Source organism: Motacilla alba, chromosome 3 (assembly GCF_015832195.1).
Source record: "Motacilla alba alba isolate MOTALB_02 chromosome 3, Motacilla_alba_V1.0_pri, whole genome shotgun sequence".
NCBI classification, from domain to species: domain Eukaryota; kingdom Metazoa; phylum Chordata; class Aves; order Passeriformes; family Motacillidae; genus Motacilla; species Motacilla alba.
Window position 1 is genome coordinate 56,574,152 of NC_052018.1, and position 17,605 is coordinate 56,591,756.

Below are 17,605 nucleotides of genomic sequence, written 5' to 3' on the forward strand. Positions count from 1 at the left end.
TGGAAAAAACCTTATGGTGAAAAATTAAGTACTAAGTGTAAAATGATCTCAGTGTTTTTCAGTATTATATTGTTGTGGAAAAAATAATTCCTTTTCCACTTAAATTCTGGGAACAAGAAGACAAGTACTAAAATAGCAATTCCCAAGTAACATATTGAAGGGGTTATTTAGTCCCAATTCTACTAACATTAGTCTAGCTCAAAACATTGCAGATCTAAATAGAATCCCACTCACCTCAACTTCAATTTAATGAAAAATGGGTTCAATCCATCCTATTTCTGGATCTTATTTAAGAGCAGACAGATTTTTAGGAGCATTATACATCCATAGGCTATTACAAAAATGCCATACCTCTGTGACAACTCCTGCAGCAATAGTGGAACCACTGTAGCGTAACATAAACCTCCCCAGCTCTTTAAAATCTTTGTACAACTCTAGAGCAACAGGTCTTTGAGTTTGTAGTTCTATTAGAGCGTTCTGGCCTTTAGCCAAGAACCTGCAGGTGAAAAAGCAGAAAACTCTATTAGAAATGTATGCACGGATAAATGAAGAAAAGAACAATGAATAAACGGGAAAACTCATTTTAGAAAGCCCAGAGTACAATTATCAAGCTTGAGTTCAATTATAATCCAAGCCATGAGACTGAAAACTCATTTGCCTAGAGTATACATTTTAATAAGGCAACTAAGTTTTCTTCAAAAACTTCTTGGCACTCACCACAGCACTTAACAAATTGTTTTGAAGCTAATTATCTCATTAACACCTGTTTTTTCATGTCAAGTGGAAATCAAGTCCTGTTTCAACCCCACAGCTAAAGAGCCCATTCATTACTTTGTAGAAGTCTGCAACAATTTCAGCCATAAAATTTCTGGAAAAGGATTATTCTGAAAATGTTGTATGTCTCAAACAGCATTTCTATATTATTTTTAAAATCTTATTTTAAATAACTAGAGGCTTGTTACTGTAGTTGTATGGGAAGTTTCCCTAAATTTCTTTTGCACTGACACATTGTCTAGTCAAGTGTGTTTTAGCCAGTTAGCCATCTCCAGAATTACAAAAGGATCCCATGCTTTAACAGTAAAAGAAGAAATATTGTTAAAAAAAAAAAAAGAGAGAGAGAGGGAAGAAAAAAATCCTTTAAGTTAAGCGCTGCTGATCTAGGATTCATTACCAATTATGCAAGTGACCTTAGGCCTAAATCACTGTACTTCTCAGGTGCTCTGCAGTTATCAAGAGGGCAGGAGGTTTTTCAGTTTGCAAAGCACATTGAAATCCAAACATGAAACCAACTAAAACAATAAAAGCATATTCTTATAACATACAATTGATTCATAGTAGAACCTGTTTGATATACTGTGTATTAAACATCAACCCATTTCTTGAGTAATTATTAACCATTCATAACACTTACTTAGGTTTTTTCTTTGTCACTTCACCAGTACTTTTGTGCAGGACACTCAACAGTCTTGTAATAGTAGCAGGTTCACTTACTGTTTGATAGTGTAAAAGCACCTGAAAATATTTTTGCAGTTATTAAACATCCTACAAAAATCAGTAATCCTAGGGGTTAATAGTTGAAAATAGCAGCTTTGCTTTAAGACTGACTTTTTTTTTTTTAACAAATACTTATGACACTTCTCTCACAGGACTGCTCCTAGCTCCTAAACTTTGTGATCACAACTGATATGACACAAAGGCCATATTCTGTCATCATAAACACATTTTTCATCCTTTAGTGTTTTGCTTTTGCCGCCTCAGTGCAGTTCTGTAGCATGAACTGGGATTTTATTTATTTAAAAAAGTATCTTAAAAGGTATCTTACACCTAAGTGCATGACTGTGTTTCCACAAGATGTGAGCTTCTAAAGCCTAGCTGTGGTGGAACTCACATTCTCTGAAATGGCTCAGCTATGTACTAAAAGCCAGTAAGAAAACGCACAAACAGCCACAGTAGCCCCTTTCACCCACTTCAAATTACAGAAGAATCTGCTGCCTCCGGAGAGACAGAACCAGTACTGGATTCTGACTGTGTCTCATATTCAGGAGGTCAAACATGGAGAGGAAAAGCCCTGAGCAAACTGCCATGAACAGAGTTTTCACAGAGACTTACAGGAAATCCTTTAGTGATTGGAACCTCAATATTGAAGATGAGAACCCGAGCTCTGAACCGAGTGCAAACTTTAATGGGCTCCTTGGGATCACAAAATACACAGCCCACACTAGAAGAGAGAACAAAAAAACAAAAAAATCAATCAAACAGATATCTCTTTACATAGAAGTGTTAAATAATTATCCTTTTCCAGGGCAGTGATTAAGACAAGCAAAGGAAAAGCAACACCACTTCAATTTAAGCAGGGTGGTGGCGGGGGTGTAGGTGCGTTCCTAGACAATGTCTACCTTATTTTGTGTGTATGCATGAAGGGCTCTGTCTAGTTCAGTGAACAATTACCTCCATTGCTAATCAGTTTCTGAAAATGTCATTGTTTCCTGTGCGTAGATATTTTTAAGAATTAGACTTTCATTCAGAGATTCAGGGTTTCCGTTCAACAGCATAAAATACTGCAGGGTGCCCAAAATTGCAGTACTGCTGCCTGTGGCTCAAGTATTTTCTGGATAATAAGGGGACATCATGATCAAGATTCAAAACCTGAGCTTTCAGCAACACTCATTTCCAAAAAATTCTACTTGGAGTCACAAGAAAGCTGCTGCTTGTTACAAGTTGGTAAGTAGCCTAGACACAGCTTTTTGACAGGGGCTAGCTTTAGCCATCTGAAATGAAAGGAAAATTAATCCCACATAGGAAAACATGACGGAAGAGAAAAAACAGCATGATTAAACATATACATCAAATTTCATCAATATCAAGAGGACTTGAAAATTCATAGCTTTTTTTGGGCAACCCTAACATATTTCCAAAAGATGAAGACATCAATGTAACAAATTGACTCAAGACTTCATTCAACAACTAGAACTAGACTTCCCTCAATTTTCACCACTGAGAATCCCACCCCACTATGAAATTGCAACACAGGATACCTGTACTTTTCCCCTAAATCAGAGCATAGATTTGAAAAACTATCAATGCAAAGAGATTTTCCAAGAGTAGCTTGAAAGTTTGCTGTCTGAAGTCCAACTGAAATGTGAAAAAAGTGAACAAATTGTGGATCCAATTATGTGGCCTGAACAACAACTGACACTTAAAAGCTTGAGACTAATGCTTAGCATGAATCCTACAGACTGGAGAAGACACAAAGACATTTGCTGCACCTCACTATTAGACCACCCCTTAGCAAAACATTTAGGAAAATAAATCTTACAAGTAGCTAAATGTGTTGAATAAACAGGTTCCATCAATTCCACTTGTAGAGATTTACTTATTAGTACAAAATGACAGTTATTTGCATGTGTCCTGTTAGAATGATTGATAATTTGAGAAGGTCCTTAAAAATTTTCTGTTTTATTTAGCAACACAGATTGAATTTATTTGGCAATTAAAATGTCCAAGGGGTAGTCTAAAAGAAAAGGGCTCAGAAGGTTACTGGTGTCAGCACTAGAGCAAAGGATGAAAACTGACAGTATTCTTCTGAGGCTGCCGTTGCACATGCAGCAGATGTTTCCAACGTTTGTACATGCAAGCCAGGTGATATGCATCACTTTGGTTTTAAATATCCTGGTAGCCACATCATTCTTCAAGTAAACCGCTGTAATATAGCCCAGTGTAATAGTTATACAGCTTTTCATTAAAAACAAACCGTTACTTAGACTGAAACCCAGTTTTGCTCACTTGATTTTGATGATATCCATGCCGGTCAAAGTGAGACTAACGTGATCTCCTGCTGCAGCCCAATCAACTGGTTCATCGTGCAGTGTGATTCCTGGAAATGAGTAAGAACAGAACCTCACAGTGAAGTACCTAGGTTCTGAGCTACAAACAAACAGCTCTGTTTGGGCCATTTGTGCTTCATCAACCATTACTCATCAATTTTCAGTATGAATGGGTTGAGAGTAAAAGCTTTTTAACTGAGAAGACTGAGGAAGCCTTTCTTTCCCCTTGGTGAGGATTCACTATTCTCTCTCACCGCACCCTGCACCATAACATGGCCTTATTTGAGCCAGAGGAGGGGACCTGGCCCTTGTCACCAGCACAGATGACGCAATCCTGAAAATGCTGTAGTACTAATATCTCCATATCTGCCCCACCCATCCTTTGAGGCACACACACACACCCTAGACCGCATCTTTCATGTACTTTAATGGTACTGTGTCAACTTTCATTTACCTTGAGTGGCTTTGCTGACTCTTTCATAAAAAAGCGTAACTGAAGCCTTCCGTTCACAACATCGTGTCTATTAGAAAGCACCTTTACAAGCAATTTAATTCTGATTTTTATGTATTTTAATTTCTTTAAAAGACAACCTGCCTGATGGGTGCGGGCAAGACTAATTAGCTCTGATTGAACATCCTGAGGTTTCTGGTGGACACCAAGAGAGAAAGAAAAAAACTAGTTTTTTAGAAATACTGCATATATTTGTAGGATCTAGTTCTATTTTGCTGCACATTCTACCTCTTGACTTGCAGATTTGTTCCCAAAACCACTTGCCAAAAACATGCCAGTAAGCATGATTCAACTATAATCATGTTAAGTACCAATTTTTAAGCAGTGCTGATAATTATTGATATATGTCATCATCACAAAGAAATTCAGCCTCTTGAAATGAACAACTTGAATCCTAATGTGCACATTGCCTTAAGTAAATACTGTGTGCTAAATTAAATTATGACTTCTTTACATCGAATATAAATAGTAAATGCTTAATGAACTTATATGCTCAACCTTCATTTGCATTTCAGTCATAGGAGAGGCAGTACAAAAGAAAAAATAAAGAATCGTGCTGCAGGAGATACTCAGACAAAATACATCTGTTTCCATGGTACTTCCTCCACTCCCCACACAGAGGAGTGACTACAGTGGTCTGCTACCCAAATTCATCCACATTATTGTAACGTTCCTGTGCATGTGAATAATGTGCATAGAACTGTGTAAGTTGATAGACTGAAGAGCTTCCCAAATTAGCACTGAACAAGCTGGGTTTGGAACAGAACAGACAACCAAACCAACACATTGCTGTATTCAGGCTAAATACTTAGATACAAAAACCTATTCATATCTCAAGGACTCATTTTTTATTCCCTGGCCAATATAGAAAAATCATAATTTTATCTTTCTATTTGCATATGAAGTAAAACCAACTCTGCAGTACAAAGACAGCAAGCTTAATCAGGAAACAGCTAAGCACTTAATGTCTAGCTATTTCTTTCCAGAAATCAAATACATTGAAATTTAAATCCTATTTTCTTCTATTTTCTAGTTGTTCATGACAACTATATCCTGAAAGTTTGACACTATGAAAGGATCAGTGACAAATCTTACAACATCAAACAGGAGCGATGACTTTATTCTCAAGCTTTTTCAGAACCAATTCATAAGATTAATTTCTAAAGGTTGTTCAACATCCTCACACTTCCTAACAGCAGAAACACTCCACAGTAAAGCTGAATACTAATGATTCCTGTACTGAATATCTTTATAGACATTGCTGGAACTCAAAGGCTTTTACAGGCTCTTCATACAGCCATGTCAAAAGCCACAAGGCTATAACATTTGGATTATCTGATACAGCAAAAAAAAAAAAAAAGCATGCAAGATTTCACATACTCTTCACAGACATATTTATACAGACACAGTCACATCTAAAGAAATTCGTTTTATGCTTTCACAATTTTTGTTTGACAGTTAGTATCAGTTTGACAGTCTGTTACCATTTCAGTAACTGTTTCTAGCCCAGTATTGACCTGAAAGTAAACACACTTCTGAGGACTGTACCTTTTGCAGTGCAAGTTTCATTGGGAGGCATTGCCAGAAGTCGTTCTCCAACCTGAATATAGCCTGCTTCTATTTTACCAGTCACACAAAATCCTGAACCTTGGTCTGTAATAAACACAGCAACAATTTCAAAAAACTTCATAATACAGTCAGTTTCCCATCAGAAGTTAGTCCTTCACAGATGCATAGACAAGTTTTTAATATAATGAAGATTTTTTTTTTTCCCCTTCTCAGCAGTGTTCAGTACTTGCAAGTTAGCCAGCTGTGCATCATAATGAAAATGAAACATTAGATTCAAAACCTCTAGATCTTATGTTTTTCAGAACTAAGGAAGAAATATTCTTCTTTAAAGAAATGTAGGTACATAAAGAAATATTTTTTAGTTTTTCCGGTATTAGACTAAGCCCCTTAATTTCCAGCAATATTATTTAATTCAGCACTTTCTCACTATAATTACAGATAAAAGGAGTATGACAGACTTCTCATAATAATTCTCATGCATACCGGTGCAAATTCCTATGCCATTTACTGTTTAACTGAGTCAGAATCCTACACACTCTGTCTGCATATTACTTTTACTCCTGGAAAAGTGAAAGAATGATTCAGTACTATTTAATATGAGAAAGTATTATAACTGGAGATGATTAAGTATTTCTGAATAAAAGATCTGCAAAGTTTTCATCTTCAATGTCCAAAGAGCCTGTTCATCATTTGAATGATATGCCAGTTACTTTCCAAAGATATGGTACACATGGACATTTCTGCACATACACCTTAAAAAATGCCTCATCTTCTTACCATGTGTTTGCAAGTGTCTTTAAAAACAACTCTCTAAGCTGATTCTACAATGACATTTTCAGTATCCACACAAACAACAAATAATCTTTTGCTGAACATCAGAATTCAGCAATATACGCAACCATCTTAGTATTTTGTGTCTCACATTAAATTAAAAGCTGAACTTGGAACTGAATTTAAAAGGACAAGTTGATCTCCAATCTTGAGGTCACTTACTACTGACTTGCTCTTTGCATTTACCACAGATACTGATGAATGCTTCTGTGTAGTGAACACTTCCATCTTTCTATCTGGAAAAATATTACCAGAATGTCTGCATGCTAGTTTTCCTCTATTCATTCCAGCAAATGAGATGAAACACAGACAATTAACAGATGACAAACAGAAAACTGTCAAAGCTGATACTGGCTAGAAAAAGAATACCCAAGTCACATTACAGACACCACCTCAATACAGTACACAAAACAACCTGAAGTTGGCTTTGCAAGCACTTGTGGCAACCAGAAACATGACCTGAGTCCAGGTTCTCAGCCACTTCCAAGCACAATTGAGAACCATTTATCTTTTGTCACATCATCACCAGGTTTGGATTGGTAAACCAATGTGGTCTTTGAAGCTTCACCAACTCCCATGATGATTGCTTCCTGAAAAGTGTCAAGTTCCTTCAGTTCCCCCTGAAATCGGTGCAAGTGCAAAATGGACAGTTGGGGACAGAATCAGGGTATAAAAAATGGCCCAATTTCTGTGCATCATGGTATCTGGGTTCTGCCAGGACATGCTCTTTGTACTCAGGATTTGGTTGGTGGACAAGGCATTTTAGGGTCAGACCAGTCATACCCTAGACAGAATTAGAATATGGTAAGTGGGGACTGATGCAGCAGCAAAGGGATTTACAGGGACCTCTCAGATCAAGAGACAGTTAGCCTGGAGAGAATGAATATTAGGAGGACTGTGGAGGATAGTAGCTAAAAGCTGGCTGAGGCAGGTGAATCATATGTGAGCAGCCTTAACAGAGAAAGGGGTTTTCCAAACTATGTAGGAGTACACTCAGCACTCTCACTTTTTACAAACTTCTATGGACAGCTCCTCCTGAGCATGCACTGGTACTGGAACAGAGCTGAGAACAACTGCTGCTTCATGTACTTGTATCTGCAGCCACTTCCTCTGGTGGCATCAAAGCTGATTAAGTTTTGAGATCATAACGTAAGAAAAAATAGTCTAAAAAACACCTAAAAGGCCACATTTAGTGATAAATATGTAAATTGTGTCCCTTCCAAAGTCATATTTTTTGCATACTTTAGCAAAATAGATGTAGTCAAAATTGATAATTTTGCAAAACTCTTCTCAACCCAAAAATTATTACTGCAGCTGAAAAGCTGTGATATATTATTTTGAAAGATCTCAATAATCCTAACACACTTTCTCACAGCTCATGAAATTAAAGAGGAAAAAATAAACACAGAGATGGCATAGATGACAAAACCAGTGATATCACACTAAGGTAATTTGCCATGCAACTCTTCAATATTTAGCATTATGGCTTCAGTTAAAACAGCTAACTAAGGGCATGCACAACATCTAGTGTATTCTCAAAGGCCCACATGAAAATTGCACAAACCTTGTACTTCCAGGTTTATACTACTTACAATCAGTATTTTGATCTGATTTTTTTGTACTTCCCCTATAAACATCCTAAACAGAAAGCAAAATTTCTTAAAATATGAATTTCAATAATCGTATTTGATTACAAATATTTGCAGCAGTTCAAATCATGCTGTCATTTGGTTTGCAACATTTCTCAAGGGACCTACAAAATGTTTCAAATGGGCTGAGTCTAGAAGCCTTATTTCTTCTAAGTTATCTGCAATTGTAAATGACTAAATGGAAAAAAAAATCAAGTTTACCATGAAAATCTTACAGGCTCAAGGCACTATTTCTGCCAGACAATCAAAGTAAGAACTGGTTATAGTTCTTGCTGTTCCTATCTTTATTAATGCAAGGGAATAGCTCACTGCCTTAAATCCTTGGCTGGTTGTAACAGTCTAACCACCACCACCATTTTCTTCCACCTCACCTGCCCAAATTTTTATACAAAAATTAAGGAACATATCATTATTCACAACTACAACAATGAACAGAAAAGGAACAAGACAAACTTGTTCAAAATCTAGGATTGGAAAGCAAAAGAGCCCAAAGCCACACTCATAAAAAGTTTGAGAAATATTGATTTAGTCCAGCAGAACCAGTTTGGGAAAGTCCCACATTCTGTCCCACAGAACCATGAACTCATTACACAGACAAATAATTGGTCATGCAGATTAGCTTCCTTAATTTCTTTTCCTGGGTGTTTCACCTTCAGCAGTACTATATAAAATATGGCAAGGAATAGAACTTGAAAATGTCCTATTCCGGTCTAGGACTACACATGAAGTTCCAACTTTAAATCTTATTTTGACAGCATTTTTTAACACTTGTGTTAAATATCGGTGAAATGATGATAAAAACATTATAAAAACAACCAACCTTTAAAAACATCAGCAACACACAGTCTAAATGGTTTATCCACTGATCTCTGTGGTGGCTTGAAGGAATCTGCAAATAAATTGGTAAGATCATTTAGAATATCTGTATGTAATAACTATCTCAGCAACTTCTCCATTAGAGAAACTAATTATGGTGCATTCCATTGACTTTGTCTCACATTTTCCCCAAAATAAAAGTTTTAACACACACAGGACTAAGAAGTATTATTTTAAATTAGGAAAATTGCACATACCAATTTGCTCCAACAAACACTTTCCTTTATACCATTGTGTGAGGTCACTTGACTGACCCCTTGTGACTAGATTTTCTCCACCAAGGCCACTTGTTGGGATATAAGCCACATCTGATTCCTAATAAAGAAAAAAAAAACAGATGTGAAGCATACATTAACAACAGGAACTCCTAGCAGAAGCGAGAGGTGCATTTTTTCAATGTTATGCATCTAAACTTTAAAAGAACAGTTGTCCCATTCGTATTTCCCCTGGAGAAGGTAGGTAACTCAGTGGATCAATTTCCTTTGTGGTCACCTCTTGCCCAATTGCTCTGCTCCAACAAAGAGTTGGAGATAATTAAATATGATGGCATCAATGCTGACAACTAGAAACTGAGTTCAGGCAATAAACTCCTCCATGTTTGACAGGAAAACTTTGGTTTGAATTGCTGTTTTATGCATAAGGATTGCAGGAAGACCACAGCCTGTCCAAAGGAATAGTAATTGGAACTCAGAAAACATGAGAGGAGGGTTCTCATGAGCTCATAACCCACACTGATACCTGCTCCAGTATAGAACTCTCTACTGTCATTCATGTAATCCTGAACATTAAGATAGACAATTCTTGGTCTCTTCTGCTTTGTAGACAGCAATACCAAGAAACTACAAGTGATCCCAGTACCCCAAAGATTCAACAGACCTAAACAAAGATGATGACACAAAGAGTATTAAAGTACTGACTACCCTTATGCAGGACTCAGTATCATCCTACCAGGAAGAAAAGGCATCTGCTACATTACGTGCTTGTAGCAGTAGCAGGAAAGTGACACAAAATAACCTGACTGTAGGAAAAGCTCATCCCACCCAAATGCTTGAACAAAGCAACAAAGGCCTCACAAATATATTACCTTAAAGCCAGCTTGCTTAAGAAATTGGCCAAGCTTACTCGTAATTTCCTGAAATCTTTCCTGTTGCCAATTGACCTAAAATAAAGCACAGATTATGCTATGATAATAAAATTATAGATTTTTAACCATGACTCGAACATACAGCTGCATGTCATCAATTCTGTAGTAGAAACAGATGTGTATTTACAAACTGAGATTTCCAGGTGCATTCATACTTGAATATATAAGAGCATACACATTAGCAATTACTGATCACAAATACCACTAAAATTGCAAGCCCTTTTAATTTCAACAGTAACTTTTTTTTTTAAGTTTACACAAAATTCAGATTCAGTAAGATATATTCACTACAGCAGTAACTTAAAACATAAATAGTAATTTTTTTAAAACATTTTACACATTTAAATAAAACTATTGAGGTCTTGACCTAAATGACCACCAAGATGATCTTAGAGATTCCACTGAGATCAACTGTTATGTGAGATTTCCACAAGTACAAAAGGCACCCCAGCTCATTTTAGCAGGAAAGTTAACCTTCTGTGTAATTTGAAAATACACCCATAAATAAAAAGAATGGCATTGTAAAGTCTAAACATAAGGGACAGAGCTGGAAAGCAAAGAAACAATGCTTTATAATAAGCTTCACAATTCTGACTCTTAAACTTAATATCTACAAATCTAGACAGAAGCCCTTCACTTAAATGAAGAAACTAAACGTGTACCTGGTCCATTTTATTGACTGCAACAGCCAACTGTGTCACTCCAAGAGAGCGCACTAATAATCCATGTTCTCGAGTTTGTCCACCCGTCTCAAACCCTGCCTCAAACTCTCCTCTGCTGGCATCCACAACCAGAATTGCCACATCAGCCTACATTATAAAGAAAAAAAAAAAGTGGTTAAGAGGTGGAAATAATATGGGTAAATACCTCAATCGGTAACATTTCACACAAAACATACTTTACACAGAAGGAATCCTGATGTGCTCCAAATGTAATCAAAACTGCTCAGTCCCATCTGTATCATACCCACTTTGGTGAGATATTATGGCATTATGTCATCTTATGTCACAAACCAGCGCCTCCTGGTTAAACACAGGACAATTGCTGGTTTGGAGAACCTGTCCCCTTCCATTTACCCACTGTGGATATGGCACAGATCTAAGCAAAAGCAGCCTACGCTCAGAAGCTTTAGAACACAATGTATGAGCACTATATGTATGAGCACAATGTACGAGTCGAGTTCTCTCTGCCTCAGTCTGTACATCTTCTCAGTGAGAAGCTGCAAAAATTACAAACAACCATACTACACAACTGTATAATCAATCAGTTGAACTGTACAGTTGACTGTATGCTGGATGTGAATGTTTCACAGTCCACTCAACACACTGGAGCATGCTCAAATCACAAGGTGGCAAAACACAAAGTAGGCTGTTTTATCAGCTAGACAAATCCTCTGCCAAAGCATTAAGAGCAAACAGTCTATAGCACTGCATAAAAGTCAGCATGTAAGCACTGGGAAAGACACAGATCTTGCTGTTAGCCCTAAATGCTGCTAATATTTCTTGTGCTTTTCCTGCTTTGGTAAGTAATTGCCAGTTAGATCATCATGATGTACTAAGTGATGGCAACAGATGTGAACAACAACGGTACTGGTGTCAACAGGCAGGTGTAAGACAGTTTCAGAGGACTGAGGAGATGGACATAATTAAAAAGTGGTACTTTTTCCCTTTCCTTAAATCCTTATGCTTCAGAATTCCAGGAAAAGGAAGAGAGAGTCCTGATTCTGAACTTCCCTGGCCATATCCTAGGCATGAAATCCCCAGAGCTCAGAGACAGCAAGAGTGTGAGAACTGGAAAAGGATAACTGATGAATTTCCTCAGAGCTCCCAGCCTCAGAAGTGCATTGCAGTGAACTTCTTCAAAAAAAAAAAGACATTCTGCATTTTCTAAATTCTAAAAACAGTACCTCAAGGACTTATTGAATGTATATCAAAAGCCAGATGCTGGCCTTGATAAGGCTGATTTGCATTTTGTATAACAGCAGTTGGGAGTTCACCTCCTAACAGCATTCTCCACAATAAAAAGTCACTAAAGCCATATCCAGACATTGCTTCAGCACTGAGCCTACTCTAAAAGGCAACAGAAAGTTGCACAGTTCCAATGATTCCTTAACAGGCTCCAGAACAGACCAGTCCCTCATCACCCTGAGGGCTGGAACACAGAGATACCAAGCTTTCTTCAGTCAGACCTGTTTCTTCTGAACTGATACAATTGCTGGGGGATCTACAACTCTTCTCTTAATACTTCTGTCTGTGTTGCTTTTCCCCCAAAAGAAAAAAACTTTTTAAACAACACTTATAAAAAAATAGCACATCTGAGTCAATATTTTCCACTGCTCTGGCACCAAAGATTCATTTCTAATTCTAAAACTCATAAAATTGCTACAACACATATTCTGCCATATAGATGGCTGTATAAGCACTACACCATAATTTACAAACTTCTGACTATTCTGCAGCCCAACCACTGGGTCACAAGGCCTGAATTCTCACCCAGGCTCCGCTTTAGAGCTAAAGCAGAACTTGGGACAAACCAGTCTTCCTACACTGCAGTTCTCTATCTAAGATCATACTAGCAGTACTCATCCAAGTACTCAAAGATCTTCAGATATAACCCATATTTCAGACAGTTATGACACAGACAAAGCAAAAACCTACACACAACTTAGCTTTGGGAAAAAAAAAATTAAATCTCTACACTGGAGAATCAATTTTATTATTTAAATAAGAGTGCCTTTAAGTAAAAAAAAAAAAAATCACTAATTTTATACCATGTAACCATGTTACTTTCTCCTCATCTCTGAGGTATTATTTCCACAAATAATAATCTATAGGAGACTGATAAGTGCCATACTGATTTCAATGGGTAGTGTCCAATGCTATTGACTTCACCTACTGTTCTTAAAACAAGTGGCATGCAGGCTCTGCAAATATATTCTTGACAAGATAAATGCATTCTGTATAAACTTTGTTATCTGTTTTCTCATCCCATGCAAAATACACTATAAAACAGAAAAAAATGTGTTTTGCTTGACCTATAAAACCTTTTTCTTTAAGCTCAAAATCATTTAAAATCTTAACCTACAATGTGATTTCCACAGAACTACTCATTGAGTAGCCATATATCATATCTGAATAGCTTTCAAAGCTCAAGTGTGGTTTTATCAAACTGCAACTTACTATTAACTTACTTGCATAATAAAACCCTCCTCCCAAACATTAGCATTAAAAAAGCAATTACCTTTAGTGTTTAACACATACATTCTTAAGTTTAGAAAATACAAAGATAGGTTAACACCATCAATGATTCCATTCTATTCCATCTGAGATTTTAAAAGGAAAAAAAAAACAATTTAAGAAGAAGTTACAAATAATAATGATATTGGAAAATTCATTTTAGACCATCTTTACCTGTGCAGCTCCTGTGATCATATTTGGAATGAAGTCCTTGTGGCCTGGAGCATCCATCAGTGTAATTACTTTAGTTGGTGTCTCGAATTTGGTCATACCCACATCCATTGTCACTCCCCTTAAATAAAACATACATTAAAAACCATTAAAACTGCTTTAAAACTTCAGAGACACATAGTAAGCTATTAAAAACACAACAGTGAAATTATACCCTTCATACCTTTCAGTGATTTAGCCTTCACCATAGGGATACCTGTGTGTTGGAAGAGCAGACCTCTAGAGCTGCCTTTCAGTAAATCCAGTTGTGAAGAAAAATACCCAGAATTCCCAGTACTCCCATGCACCCTTAGACTGTGCCCAACGAGCACCGCGAAAACATGAAAACTGAACTGCATATTTAAATCACTACTAATTATACTTTTGATATTTAGTTCTTCAGTTAAAGGTAAGAGAAACATAGCTGAGCTTAAAAAAAAAAGGTGGTATATGACTATAGAGATACATTTGCAAAGATGCAGGCAGAACTCCTGATTACCAAGGAAGGATCACAACACACTTGGACTCAGTTCCACATCTCGCTACCCTCCACATGTTCTGCATGACACACAGGATAGGATCCATCTCATCAAATGCAAACACCTACCATGCACATGTCTGCATCTGGGTTAGTCCTCTGCATCTCCCTTTACAGACAATCAAGACAGACAGGAACTTTCAAGGGACAAAACATCTTGTAATAGAAGATACTTTTAGTATGCTGCTCCCAATCACAAAAAAATCCCAACAACAAAATAAGCCCCCAAAAATCCCAAACATTTACAGATGACTCCAGAAAGTTTTTCGGTTTTTTTTTAATAAAGAACTCAGAGCAAAGAGAAAATGGAATAAAAAAAAATCAATCAATCAAAAATACCAATTCAGAAAACTCACTTCTTCAATTTTGTATTTCCTAGTTCAAATTAATGAAGGCCTTTTATAAAGCAAACAAATATTGTTAATTTAATTAATTTGTAGATTTCATTTTAAAAGTAATATAAGTCATATGTGATGAACTGACATTCAAATGCTTAGTTTATCAGACTAACATTTTCTGACAAATGCTGTTCTTTCACAGGAAAAAAAGATAACTTCCATCAAAATGTATTTTTACCTTTCTCTTTCTTCACCAGTTTCATCCAAGACCCATGCATAGGCAAATGAAGCTTTACCAGCCTTTTTAGATTCCTGTTCGTATTTGTGCATAGTTCTTTTGTTCACATTTCCCAAAAGGTAGAGCAAATGACCCATTAAAGTACTTTTGCCTGCATCAACATGTCCTGTAGAAGAAAATAAATATTACAGCAATTTTACTTTTATGCAATTTAGGTATAGCACAAGAAATATCCTAAACATATGAACATCATATGCACTAATAATTCTTCTGTAATCCATACAACTTCATAATTCTGTGAGACAGAGACACAGCAAGACAGATTATTATAACAGCCAGTTAGCATGACAGCCATAGAGCACCTCCAAATTCATGCTAAAAAGAGCATGCTGCAACAATGAAACCAAACCAAACATGTTCTGTATGCTCAAAGGGACTCTAAGTCAACCTTACTGTCCAAGCCAAAGACATCCAAATGTACTCCCTCCAAAAGATGCAGAAGCAAGTGAAAACAGTATGAGATTCCCTTCCCTGGAGTGAGGACAGTTTTGCTTCTGTATCACTTCCAAATTCAATCAACGCAGTTTTTAAACTTTATGTTTGTCTGAAATGTAATTTAACAGTATTACCTATTACCACCAAATTCAGCAGCTGCTTTCCTCCTTGTCTCTTCTCCAACTCTGCTTTCACATCTATTTGTGGTTTTGCCTTGCTAGACTTTTTTGCTGGAGTAGGCACCATATTCTGCTCTTCTGAATCCTGCACTACTTGGGGTAAAGGAGTAGATTTTGAGACAGCCTCAAGTACTCCAGAAGCTACACTGGCATCTTCAGGTAACAGTCCTTTCTGAGGTGTATTAGGGTGGCCATTTTCCTCAGCAGCCGCACTAGGGGAAAAAAGAAAACACAAATAATGCAAATGGCAAAGAAAACAGAAATAAGGGAGAGAAATTGAGTTTTCCATTCACTATCATGTAAGCCCCAAGGAGTATGTGATAAGCCCATCAAGGTGAAACTGATAAGCAGCTGGATAAAAACTGCACAGATACCAGCTCTGAACATCTTGTCTGAAAAGCAGCACTGTTAACAAAAGCAAGATAAGATGAAATCTTGTAAAATATATGAAACAGATAAACAAGGATAAACAAGCTTTCCACAGACCCTTCCTTTAACAGGAAGGGAAAGGACAATTATGCAGAACAACCACAGAGCAGGTTTCCTCTGAACTAAGAACCCAAGTCAACTTTGAAGCACAGATCGTGAAAGTTTCCACGTACAGTACCATTACTATAGTTCAACATAGTCATGTTTTATTCTGAGAACAGCAAAATAACAAAGAGTTAATATTAAGCACATGCAAGCTGCAATTTAAAGTGCAATGCTTATACAGAACTGTAACAGATGAGTTAGGATTTATCAATATTGAAAAAAAATTGTTTCATGCATCAAACAAGACACCCAGGACTAAAGAGATTTGGATTCTCAAACTCAATTTTTCTAACACCCTCTTCTCCTACAAATCACCATACTAATCCTAATGGTAAATAATCTCAAATATATTCTTTTCTTACACTGTGTCTTTTAATCTGCATTTTATAAATGAAAGTATTTTCCTGATTGACACAAGCTTTCTAAGACTGTACAATATTATTCTTTATCTGTCATAGCAAAGGCGATCACTAACAACAAACACTAAGTAACATTTTAAAGACAGCAAAAGCTTTCTTACTGCCTGATAGAGTTGCATGGTGAGGCATTAAGGTAAGAAACAAGACTGGAACAGAAGCAGTTATTACAGGTCTGCCAACATTCTATCACAGCAAATATACAAACCACTGATTATTCAGAAAATGAAAATCCCTACAAAACACTATACTTGAAATTTTATCCAAGGGGAAGAAGCTTCTTCCCCTGGAAAACTGGAAATCCTTTCAAGTTCCGTACCATCCTGATGCAGACTGCTTTCTCTGGAACAGCTTCGTGCAGGCTCTCAGTCAAGTGCTTCCACATCCACAGTGAAATTTTCACTGTTCTGTTTACATGCCACAATAAACTACCCTGTTTTAATCTTTTCAACTTCTACAAACAAAACTATTGTTTTGGTACTTTAGAATCCCACATTGTGACATCTCAGCTTTTATTTGACATTACCTCTCATTTTCTGTCTGCGTAGGAGTATTTGCACTGCGTTAGTTGCTTTCCATTACAGAGATCTCATGGAACAATACAGCCTCAACATGTTAGTCTACTAAAGAAAGCTGTTAAAGAGTTATGATCTAAAAAATTAAACATTATAAATGTTCAGATCAAATGCAAACTTAGCCTCTCATTACATCACTGAGTAACATGGGACATTTTATGGCTCCCCCTTCTTCCCCACAGTTTCAGAACCCACCTGTGTTATCAGTACTACAGCCAACTGATTGATTTTGACACCTTTTCATAAGGCCCAAAGCCAAGTTTTTCTCTTGTTTGTGAGACCAAAGGAAAAATTCCAACAGTCATTTTTTTGGCTACGAAACCCAAGGTCAGGTACTTGCCTCAAGGCTGAATACCCAAGGTTTTTTTCCAAAACCCAAGGTCAGGTTCTTGCCTCACGGCTGGATACCCAGGCATGCTTCCCAAATTAGCTAACAACCTTT

The 17,605-nt window shown here is 36.9% G+C and overlaps 1 protein-coding gene across 5 annotated transcripts in view; it reads right to left on the bottom strand.

Moving 5' to 3' along the window:
• Positions 1-17,605, bottom strand: part of HBS1L (HBS1 like translational GTPase) — a 58,660-nt gene that overhangs the window by 695 nt on the left and 40,360 nt on the right. For all 5 annotated transcript variants that reach the window (XM_038130690.1, XM_038130689.1, XM_038130688.1 and 2 more), the window contains 12 exons: positions 15,594-15,850; positions 14,965-15,130; positions 13,815-13,932; positions 11,067-11,213; positions 10,345-10,419; positions 9,458-9,575; positions 9,205-9,273; positions 5,884-5,988; positions 3,784-3,874; positions 2,110-2,218; positions 1,412-1,512; positions 352-496 (listed from right to left, as the gene is read on the bottom strand). In XM_038130690.1, coding sequence (XP_037986618.1) covers positions 352-496; positions 1,412-1,512; positions 2,110-2,218; positions 3,784-3,874; positions 5,884-5,988; positions 9,205-9,273; positions 9,458-9,575; positions 10,345-10,419; positions 11,067-11,213; positions 13,815-13,932; positions 14,965-15,130; positions 15,594-15,850 — 1,501 coding nt within the window. The remainder of the gene's footprint in view (positions 1-351; positions 497-1,411; positions 1,513-2,109; positions 2,219-3,783; positions 3,875-5,883; positions 5,989-9,204; positions 9,274-9,457; positions 9,576-10,344; positions 10,420-11,066; positions 11,214-13,814; positions 13,933-14,964; positions 15,131-15,593; positions 15,851-17,605) is intronic.